Below are 11189 nucleotides of genomic sequence, written 5' to 3'. Positions count from 1 at the left end.
ACCCCTCGAGTCTCCGCACGCTGCTTTATTTAAAGTCAAATCAACTCGCTGGTAAGGAGCTCTAAGTCACCCGGGGGGTCTGTGGGGGTCTTAGTCGCCTTTGCCTCCACTCTAAACTCGACCAGCAATTTCCTGACAAATGAGAAACAGCAGGCAAAACTGAGGAGGCCCACCTCAATGTCCCCTACACTGGGCACTTGTGCCCCCCAGGGACATGTGCTCTTCCTCCTCTGTGCTGACAATGGCGCCTCTGAGGACCCCTCTGTCAGACTCCTCCACAACGTGGACACGTCTCTGCACGAAGACGGGAGGTCCGGCAGCTAAAGACCCTCAAACCTGTGGAGATGACGGTGGTCTTCAGCAGGGACCCCCACTATTACCTCCCCTCTCCACAGTGGTGCACACCGCCATCATTCAGGGATCACTCGGGACATGGCATGGAACACCAACCATCATGGAGACCACTGACGTCCGGAGACAAAGAGGGTCTGCAGGTGCCCAGCGAGTGCTGAAGAAGAAGCCAAGTGAAGGACAAGAAAATGAAAAGCAAGGCCACCAAGAATAACATCTGGAGTGGACTGGGGGTCATTACTGGAGTCCAGTGATTAGGGCTCAGCAGATACAAGGGTGGGTGGAGAAACTCTTTAATGATGTCCTCTCACACTGCCACCTCCTTCCAATGGCCAGACCCCCCCGACACCATCTCTGCTACATCAACAGCGCCTGCCACGTCACCCAGAATGGCCAGTGACAAGGCCACCTCTGACCATCAGGGTGGGCCGTCCATATAACTGAAGACCAGGGAAGAAGACAACTGAGGACTCGCAGGAAAAGCTGATGGAGTTGGTCAACGAGTTCTTAAGGCTGACCACCTTTGTGGTGTCCTCTGTCACCTGCTCAGTTTGTCACTAAGGATCCAGAAAGTGCCACCGCTGTGGAAAACACCCTGCAATGTAAGGTGGGCACCCTCTTCACCTGATGACAACAGACCACTGGCACTTAGGTCTCACATCATGAAGACCCTGAGAGGCTGGTCCTGGACTATATGAGTGGTAGACCACCTGGACCCCCTGCAGTTAGCCTATCAGACTGGAGTGGAGGACGCAGTGATCTGACACACTGTGACGATTCTGTGTTTCAATTTCTCCAATGACCTTCAGGACCACCCAGCCATCCCTGTTAAGGGGTCACCTCAGAGATGTGCAGGTGGAGGAGCCAATGGGGTCCTGGATGATGGACTATCTGTAGGGCAGACCACCAGAGTGTGAAATGCAGCGCTGGAGCACCAAATGAACGGCCCTGTGTCCTCCCCTCGTCACTCTGTGCACCTCCAACTAGAACTCTAAGAGCAGGTCAGGACACTGGCAGACATTCTCGGGGGGATTCTGAACGTCTGAATGGGGGGATGAGACACAGGAGAGGAGTCAGAGGGGAGAACTTTGAGACTTGGCAGCAACCAAAGACCTGGTGATGACTTTCACCACACCAAAGAGCCTCCACGTCTGGTCTGATCACAGAGCGTGTGTAGAGGTGGTCCACTCCTACAAGTGCCTGGGGGTCCGCATCAATGACAGGTGGGACTGGTCCTGTAGAAGGAAGGGTGGAGTCGGCTCGTTCTCCTTAGGAGACTGTGGTCCTTTAATGCCAGTAGTGACATCCTTCACATCTTCTACAACTCTGTGACGGCCAGTGTGGTGTGCTGGGCTGGTGACATCACTTCAAGAGAGGACCACCGAAATAACAAGCCAATCAAAAGGGCAGGCTCAGTTATGGGACACACACTGGACCCCTGGCGGTGGCAGAGGAGAACAGAATGAAAACCAAACTGAGTGCCATTATGAACAATGCTGCCCATCGCCTCTCTGTGACACACTGCGGACTTTCAGCAGAATTGTGTGGTGAAATGCGACTGGGGGTCCTTAATACCAACAGCAATACGCCTGTATAGCGCCTCACAGGGACTGGCACTTCTTTCCTGTCAGTCATTCTGGTGTGTGTTCAGACATTGCGTGTATTTACTTATTTATTTAAAAAGCTTCTGTAAAAAGCCAAATAAAGTCCCCCCCCCCCCCCCCAATGTATTTGTCTGCCCAAGAAAGACACAGCAGTGGGTGGGCTTCCTGCGACAGCTGAGGGACTCGATGCCACCACAGGACTGGAGCGGCACATTCAGTCCCACACAGCAGCCATCAGGTCTCAGCTCGTCCATCACCCTGAGCTTTGGATCAGGTGGCAACGAAGAGCCAGTACCCGTCTGCCCACCTCACAGGACCTGCGCCAGTCACCCCCCTCTGAAGTTCACCCGTCTGCCTGGCGCCACCGCGGGCACATCAAGAGTCGCTTTGCTTCTTTGCCATCAAGTTGGCCAATTCGGCGGTCGCCCCCCAGTCCCCTCAATTCATTTCGGAATGCCCCGCAGTGCCTCGCGTGTTCTGTGCCAGTCTTTGTCCACGTGCCTCAGCGGACTTGGCCAGCAAATGTGATTCCGATTTATTTGAAAAATTTAACAGAGCTGAACGTGTCGAGGATTCCTTTATCTTCGCTATTTTTAATACTCTGCACACTTCTGTCTGTTCAACATTAAACAGACTACCATGTGCTGCGCCATTCCTGCATTTCATTGTATGGACGTGGCACCTCCACATAATCAATAACAGATTTAGTACAAACCTCTGGTCCACATCACCAAGTATAAAATAAAAGATCAAAATCACTGAAAGATGCCTGCAAATTACCAAAAAAAAAATCGTAAAGAATCTTCGAGGTCTTCGGGTTCATCAACAACAGAAACGCAGCGGCGCTCCGTCCGTCTGAGGCCCGATTGAGACTGACGGGACTTTTATTTTGAAGCGCCGAGGCGCCGTGACCGGAAGTCACTTGTAGCTGCCGCTCAGACGACTCTCGGCGCTCAGGGGCGGGTATGGCGCTTCGTGTTTACCGCCGTCGGCGTTTGTCTTCGTTCGTCCAGTCAGCCACTCGTGACCGGCTGGAGTGTCGGGGAGCTGCGGCTCGGGCCCGTAGATGCTGATCAAGGAGCCCCAGAGGGCGACGAGTTTGTGCGGATGTCGCCGGTGCTCGTCTGCCTTTCGCTCCCTCTTTGTGTTTGTCCGAATGCTGCGTCCCTTTAAATGAGACACGAACAAATCGTCTCCAGGGCGTCCGTGTTTTTGGGAGCAGGGGGGGTCCGTCCTCCGCGCCGGTCTGCCTCAGGTGAGATGACACAGTGTCCGGGCGGTGCTTGTCGCAGTGGTCACCAGTTACTTTCCCACGGCAGGGGCCCTGGTTCGACTGACAAGCCGGGCGATTTCGTGCTGCTCAGGACTTGCTCGGACTCTGTACGTCGACCGTAACCTCGAACTTGTGGCTGGCGTGTGCAGGGCCGCGTGTGTTGGCCTCTGTCGCCCCCTGCTGGTCAGGCTGTCAAAGCGCTGCTGAGGAGGTCCACTGCCGCAAACTGGATTGGGAGGAAAAAATTTCCAGTGGAAAAACAAAACTGAAGGACAATGGCAGAGGGCAGTGGCACTAATGGGACCAAGAAGGGAAACTTGTGTGGTGTGGATGGTTGATAAAAGCAACAACAACAACAACAAACACACACAGTCACAGAAATGAAACCCCAAAAAACACACCTGGAGAGCACGGAAGCAGCTGCACGACTTGCCATTTCACCTCCTTCCACATCTGAATGTCCGCCATGTCACCCCACTGACTTGCTGTATCCAGCAGGTTTCCCCTTTGAGCTCGCGGTCCGTAATTTTGGATCAGCTCTCCCAGCGGCTCCTGTCCCAGCACATGTGAAAGGCGCTATATAGACACAGCTGTAAACCTCCTCCCAACCTAAACTAACCCGCTAGGCTCTCACAGAGCTCGCTGGACGCCACATAAACCACAAACACTCGCTGCAAGCCAACGGTTCTCATACCACTGCAGTTGTCCGATGAAATTTCGGAAGCCCTTTCATTCTGAAGCACTGCCCCGCTAATCTGACCACATGGTCTTGGCTAATTTTAGGCAAAGTGAAGCGATGTGGAGAACGTCTCGCTGTGCCCGGTAAGACCGAGTGCTGGGATGCCAACGTCTGACTGCCTGTTGTGATGTGACCAGCTCATGAAATTCAGATGGAGGCTTTTCCTCCAAAATCTAGCCTGAGGCTTACAGTGAGGCCTAGAAGTCACAAGGAGCCTCACCCCCAAACTCTAAAGGCAGGCTTGTGGCCTGCACAGACCCAACAGCAAGGGGGTTCTGCTTCTCAAATCTTCAAAAGGCTCCAAAGGCAGCGAGGAAACGGTAAAAACGACAAAGCCGGTGCTCAGTTGTACTGTAAAAGACTTTATTAGCCAAGGCCAAGTTTAAAAAGTCAGATCAGAGCAGAAGAAGCAAAATGAGGGCCTACCAAAAATAAAAGGGGCCATCCCCTGAAGACAAAAGGGGGTCACAATAGGGGGAAAAAACAAACAAACATCCAGCTGACATTTAAGACACAAAGCTGAGGTGCGGCTTATAAAGGCATGGGGGCGGGGCCAGAGCTGTGGTGCCCCGCCCACTTGGGCTCGATGGCACGTGTGACACAATTATAATAAGAGTGTTGTGTACCTTAATAGCAAACATTCACAAAATAGAAAGTGTTTTGATAAGAAAATAATTAAAAAGAAAAGCCATCTGAGGTGGGCACCAGACCCTGGCCATGGCCTACCACTGCCAGCGGCATTGTGATGAAGGGGGTCGCGTGACCCGTCGCCTCCTGTGATTCCTCATCTGATGACTGAGGCCCTCCGAGGCGTCGAGATTGTGCACCTGACTTGCTCTCAGACTCTAAAAGTCGTGCCAGGCAATGCCCACTTAATAGACCCAAGTGGTGAATGCCAGCCACGAAGCTTGGGTAATGTCTGCAAAGTGTCAGAAAAGAGTGAAGAGCTTCACCATCCCCAATACATTGGCATGCACACAGGCGTGGAACTTGGCTTTTGGGGGTGTGCCCCCCTTACCCAGATGCCTGCAGCCGGGTGGTCTTGTCGTGTTGAGGTGTTGTTGGGTGTTGGGGCTTTCATGATGCTTGACGGGGTGCGTTCAGCTCGTCCCGGTCCATCACACGTCTCGTCATTCCTGGTGTGAGCCATGCAGTGGGGGGCGCTCCTGTGCCTTTCTGCGTGCCCACCATCTTGAGCACACTTCCCATAGTCTTCAGCAGGTGTCCTCAAAGGTGGGCATCATGGGGGACCTGTACAAATTCAGCAGGGTTTCCTTTTTTCCAGAGACTTTGTTGGTAATCGTAGTTGCCAGTGTGCTTGTTGCTGTGTTGTGCCATCCAACCAGTGCCCTTATTGCTGATCACGGGCACACAAGGGCATAGAGTCACTTATATCATGTTCCACTTTCTTGACATCGCTTAGATTGACCCCCCTCCCCCCCCATAGGCTGTGCCAGTCAATGTTGTAGGAGGTGGTCTCTAAAGGCCCATTCCAGACTGGCACATCTCACTTGTGTCTTATGCCACTCTTACATTGGCACCTGCCTGGGCCCTGCTTCCTATAGCTGTGTGGCACAAATGAGAGCCCCCAACGAGGCCCTGGTGACAATGTGGTTCCTGCATGGTGTCGGCTGTAGGTGTCAAGAGAAATGCTGTGCCCGGTGCCACCTTTAAGTGCCCATTTTATTGTTTTGTGTCAGTTTTGTTCATCACACCAGGGCTGAGGGCAGACTTGAAAGCATCTGTAATGAGAGGACATGATGGCAAATGGCAGAAACGAAAAGGTCATCGAATGCCACGTAAGGCAGTGCCACAAAAGTGTCAGGCTGAAAACCAAAGCGGGCAATCGGCACAGCAGGATCTTCCACCGTACCCTCAGATGTCCGCCTCTGGTGCCGAAGTTATTAAACACGGCTGGCACTGGGCCCTGCCACAAGTGACTGTGTCCTCCTTATTGTGTGCAGGTCAGCGTGCCGTGTGCCAGCCCGCCATAGCCATGGCTGAAGAGGAGGACGAGTGTCACAGGCGCTTCCAGACCGCCGTCAGCGTGGTGCAGAGCCTCCCGAAGCACGGTGAGTCGGGACGACGGGTCAGGGTCGCCAAGTCACATGCCAGTGCGAGGAGCTCACTTTGTGCCCCCTGTGTTTCAGGTCCTTATCGGCCCTCCTATGATGCCATGCTGCGCTTCTACGGCTACTACAAGCAGGCCACCTGCGGCCCCTGCACCTTCGGCCCGCCCGCCATTCTGGGACCCGGTGGGCCGCTACAAGTGGTGAGAGGCTGGGGGTCTGGGAGGATGAGGGATGGATGCCATGCGTTGATGCCCCCTCTCTGCCATGCTTGCTGTGTGATCTTCTGTTTCTTACATTCGGCGTGATGCCAGTGGTGTCCGGAGTTTATGGGATGTCCACTGAGCTTATGTAGGGTTTGGGGGGGGAGCCACTGTGACAGGAGGCTCCAATATAAAAACATTAAAATAAAGATTCATAAAAATCAAAAGACTGAAACATAAAGCTTATAAATAACATTAAATGAAAGGGCCGAGAGCCAGCGGTGGAACCCTGCCAGTGCCAACTTAGACTCGAGAGCCGACAGGCTGACCCTCCGGACCCCAGTGAGCCCCGCCATCTGATTAGTAAAGGGCACTCTCGTCTTTGGCCATCGATTTGTTCTCGATGGCCTCAGTGACATCGTCATTGTCACACGCGTGACCTTTGTGTCATTTTACACGAAGCCTTCACTGAGCAAACCCTGTGTTTTAAAAAATCAAAAGAATGTTTGGAAGGTGGGCCCCTCATCAGCAGACCCCAACTCTGAGTGTTTAGGGAGACAAGCGGCTGGCATCGGTGGGGACCTGGCAGGTTTGGAGGGGCCAAGGAACCAAAATGTCACAGCAGGGCATTGTTTGGTGAGTCCAAGAAAGACAAGCCAGGTGGTGACGGCCCAAGTGGGGCTTTCAGAAAATGGCGGGCACAGGAGGAGAAATAAAACGAAAAAAAACGCAGCCAGTCAGAGGGCCGCTGTGGTGTCATAGGTCACGTGACCTGTGTGTCACCTGCCTAGCAGCTGTAGGGAGAAGGATCTAGAAAATGGCGGAAGATATAAAAATCCAAATTCCAGCAGAATCATTTGATGAATAGTTTGAGAAAAGGAGTGCAGAAGGGAAACGCCAGGTTTGAGGATGGCATTCACATGTTGCATGCTGGCACTGAGCCGGGCACTTGGGGGTAGGCTGTACGTTTAAACCCGACTGGTGCTGACTGCCCAAGAGAGGCCTGCCTGGCCGTCTCCTTCAGGGGTGCCCGCCAGCTCTGCCCACAGCTGCCTGTGCCCTAATGAATGATTGATGACGACCCACCCAGCCCTCCATAACCGTCCCTCAACAGCCTAACCCATTTCAGAGTTTGAGGGGCTGGGGGCGGTGTTGTGCCAGTCCCTCACATCAGTGCCACACGCTCATTGTTGCTTGTGATTCCAGTTTCTAAGCTGCAGCCCCTCAAACACAAGATGTGCTTGGCACCTTTGGCCCATTGAGGGTGGCATTGCTATTCAGCTAGTGAAATACACGTGGGTCTGATTTGGGCAGATTTCTCTGCCACATTCAAATCTGTCTGCCCTCATGTGGCGCTAATCCTCGGTCCGAATCCGTTTGTACTGACAAATGGCAGGCAGTGACTCACCAAACTGCCAGTGCCATGCCAGAGTCTGCCCGCTCATACTTCATGCTAGAACTGTGCCAATTTTGTAGCATTTGACTTGAATGCCCTAGGAGAGGTGGCACAGCTCAGGCTCAAGTCAGTCGGGGCAGCCAAATACTCAGCTGTCACTGTGCCAGAACCTGTCACCTCTGATCCACTTTACTGTATGTCACCCATTTCCTTTAGTGCGTTAGTATTCACTTCAGTCTGTGCCACTATGCCACCTTGGCTCAAACGTGACATGCCCAAATTGTGCTGCAAACTATCAGGAACTGCCCGTTCCAAATGCAATGTGCCATAACTGTACTGCAGTGGGCACACGGTGCTGACTCTGGACTTGCACCATCATTGGGTCACCAGCTTGTCACCAGCTTTTCTAATCCGCATTCAGGCTAGCGAATGTGCCAGAGCAGAACCAGAATTGGGCCTAATGTGTTGTGCTAGCAGGGCAGGGGTGGTGTGCTGGGTGGGCACTGGGCAACTGATTGCCAGGACGAGCTCAGATTTTTCACTTTCACCCACAGCTACGCCACCAGGTTCAGCTGAGAGTATTCTGTAAGCCACCTGAGTGGGCCTGCCACGTTGGAGCCAGCCGGTACCCGAGAGCGGGCAGCTGTCACCAGAGCGGTGAGGCAGATGCCCATGCCAGTGGCTGTGATGGGCTCAGTGCACTGAATGGCCTGCCCTCGTTTGTCAGATTTCTTCTGATAGAGGGAGCAGGCGGGCACTCGGTGGGCCTGCCGGGGTCTTTGACTTCCCCCCGACTGAGTGTCACTCCTTCTGTGCTTTTTGGCAGGGATGCGTGGAAGCGGCTGGGTGACATGAGCAGAGTGGCGGCCATGGCGGCGTACGTGGAGGAGATAAAGGTGGTGTCACAGGAGGTAAGGAGAGCGCGGCACCCACTCGTGAGGGCAGCTCATCTTCACTCTGCCTTTCTGTTGACCCTCACAGTCACTGGTGGTCACTGGCCCTGCAGGTCAGAGTGGTGACCCCAGACCTTGTTGTGTCATCATGGCCTGCGTACAACACGCCAGGGGCACCACCACAGTGGCCTGCGATTTCTAACAGGGGACTTTAGGGGTGCCATTTGTCACTAATGCCCGCCACTCTCCCATCAGGTTATAAACACTCTGCCCCTCACAGAGGGCACAGCATCGCTCTTCCACTACTTTGAGCCCCTGTACCACGTCATTGAGGACATGCCCAGGCCCCCCACCAGAATTCTTCAGACAGCCTGGCGGTGAGCACAGACCCCCCCCACACGTCAGAGGAAGGTCAGTGGCCTTTAGCGGGGCTAGGTGGGCTGCAAGGACCCCTCTGACCAGTGGCCACCTCTCTGTTGCAGGTGACACCGTGACCGAGCTTGAGGAGGAGCGCGGAGATGAAGAAGAGGAGGGGAGCAGGCCAGGTGTGACCTGGGGGGTTTAGAGACACACCAGAGGTTGTCACTGGCAGTGCTGTTAACCCACCCACTGTGTGCTTTACTGCAGATGTCATCCACCAGAGCCATGATCTGACGGGGTCCGCTGAAACTACCACGTCTGGCAATGCCGCCACCAAGGTGAGCAACTGGGGCACTCGAGGGTACCACGGGGCAGGAAATGGAAATGATCAGGGCAGTGGGGGCTAATCAGGGTGACCACCCGAGGTCATTGTCACTTGTCACGGGCTGCTGGGTGCCACTTCTTGATTCTGTGTGACATCTTTGAATTCCTGCAGGACTTGAAGCTGCACGGCCAGGCAGCCCCGGACTTCCAGGAGCAGCGAGGAGGCGCGGACACGGGTTCAAGTCGAGAGAGCGGAACAAAAGCAGGGGAGTCCTGCAGGGGTCCACAAGGTGAGCCTGCATGTGACTTGAGACGGGCAGGCTGAGAGTGGGCACCACTGTGGCTCTCGCTAGTCCAGAGGTTTTCTGTCTGCTGTTATTTTTATGTCATTAGTCGCCATTTTGAATTCCGTTTTGTTAACATTTAAGCCTCCATTTTGTGATGGCGGCCGCCATATTGTGTACTACACGTGACCAACATCAAGACATCATGGATAATTTCAGACGATGTCTGCACGTGGGCTCGCCAATACAGATGACCGGTGACGACTGTCACTTGACTCGGCAGGAAAGTGTCGTCCCATTAGTGACGGTGACAATCTGCCCGGCTGTCAGGGCTTCACTGAGCCCTGCCATCAAGGAGAGCCTTGCCCCAAACTCAAGAAGCAGGCTTCAGGCCTGCACGGGCCCAGCAAGGAAAAAAAAAATCTCAGGGCAGAATGAGGGGGCACCGTTAAAAAAAAAAAACAGAAGAAAGAAGTTGTGCCAGCTCACAATTCCAAAGGTCACCTTCTGTAACAAAACCCAAAAACCAGAGAAGGAATCACAAGACGTGAAGCTTCTTGAAAACAAGCGTCAGTCCCAGCGCCACCTGCTGGGCTCCAAACTAGCAGTGGGGGGCCCGGCCCCCTCAGGCTCAGTCTACAGAGAACGTTACTAACGTGAAATAAAAAACGAAAACTTGGCGAGCCTTAAAATGACAAAGTTCAAGTCAAAAGGAGACAAATATCACTGATGGCCGCACTCTCTTGTGACGACGGGGGGCGCTCTGCAGCAGGCTTGACGGGCACAATTCTAAACCCCGCCCAGTCCAATCAAACACTTGTCCGGTATTGGTCAGTCCGTTAGCTCAGCCCCAGGGTGAGGGGACAGGTTGTTTAGTGCCTTGGGTGCCCGCCATTCATCTACCAACATGTGCCAAGTGGACAAGCTGCAGATGGCACTCACATGCCCTCTCAGTGTTTTAAATCTGAGTGAACGCGAATCGAGGGGAGGGCGTGATGGATGTCAGCGTTGGCCATTTTGAAGTGGAGGCCTTCAGGGCTCACAGTTAAAAATAAAAGTGAAGAAGACTTCGCCCATCACTACAGCATCGCAGAAATAACTGCCAGTGTAGCGGTCTGCAGACGAGAGCAGCGGTGGGCCGGCGGCCTGCGTGGTTTGCTGTCCCATCTCTGTGTCTCTGCCATTGAGACCCTGTGCCCCTCCATGGATAGCGCCATTTTTGCATGTACGGTACAGAGATGTGATGGAATTCATTGAAATGCACTTTGGGACGCAGCGCCGCATTTTAAGACACGAGACACTGGCAGCGTTTGATTGGACGGCGGAGACTTTTGAACCTTCTGTGTTCACTGAACTCCTGGTCAGGAGGCTTTACATCAGACAGAAGGAAAAGACTCAAAAATGTTAATGTGCCGGTCAGACAAAACACCCAGCATGCACTACTTCACTTGGCTCCGCCTCCTTAAACGTGACTTCGCTAAATAGGAGATGCGAGCAAAAGGAGCCTGAGAGAGAGAGAGAGAGACGGACACTGGCAGAAGGGGTGGAGCCTGGAGGAGAGAGACAGACACTGGCAGAAGGGGTGGAGCCTGGAAGAGAGAGACGGACACTGGCAGAAGGGGTGGAGCCTGGAAGAGAGAGAGAGAGAGAGACGGACACTGGCAGAAGGGGTGGAGCCTGGAGGAGAGAGACA

General features: G+C 53.7%; 1 protein-coding gene across 1 annotated transcript; it reads left to right on the top strand.

Moving 5' to 3' along the window:
• The first annotated feature begins 2943 nt into the window (after positions 1 to 2943).
• LOC114665195 (acyl-CoA-binding domain-containing protein 4) lies at positions 2944 to 8846 on the top strand. Its single transcript, XM_028819627.2, has 5 exons — positions 2944 to 3210; positions 5932 to 6039; positions 6118 to 6239; positions 8462 to 8546; positions 8784 to 8846. Exons 1-4 carry the CDS (start codon positions 3129 to 3131, stop codon positions 8483 to 8485), a joined length of 336 nt encoding a protein of 111 aa, XP_028675460.2. The 5' UTR covers positions 2944 to 3128; the 3' UTR covers positions 8486 to 8546; positions 8784 to 8846.
• Positions 8847 to 11189: the final 2343 nt, after the last annotated feature.

The sequence above is a fragment of the Erpetoichthys calabaricus genome, chromosome 14, assembly GCF_900747795.2.
Source record: "Erpetoichthys calabaricus chromosome 14, fErpCal1.3, whole genome shotgun sequence".
NCBI lineage: Eukaryota > Metazoa > Chordata > Cladistia > Polypteriformes > Polypteridae > Erpetoichthys > Erpetoichthys calabaricus.
This window is presented reverse-complemented; position numbering and strand designations above follow the sequence as displayed.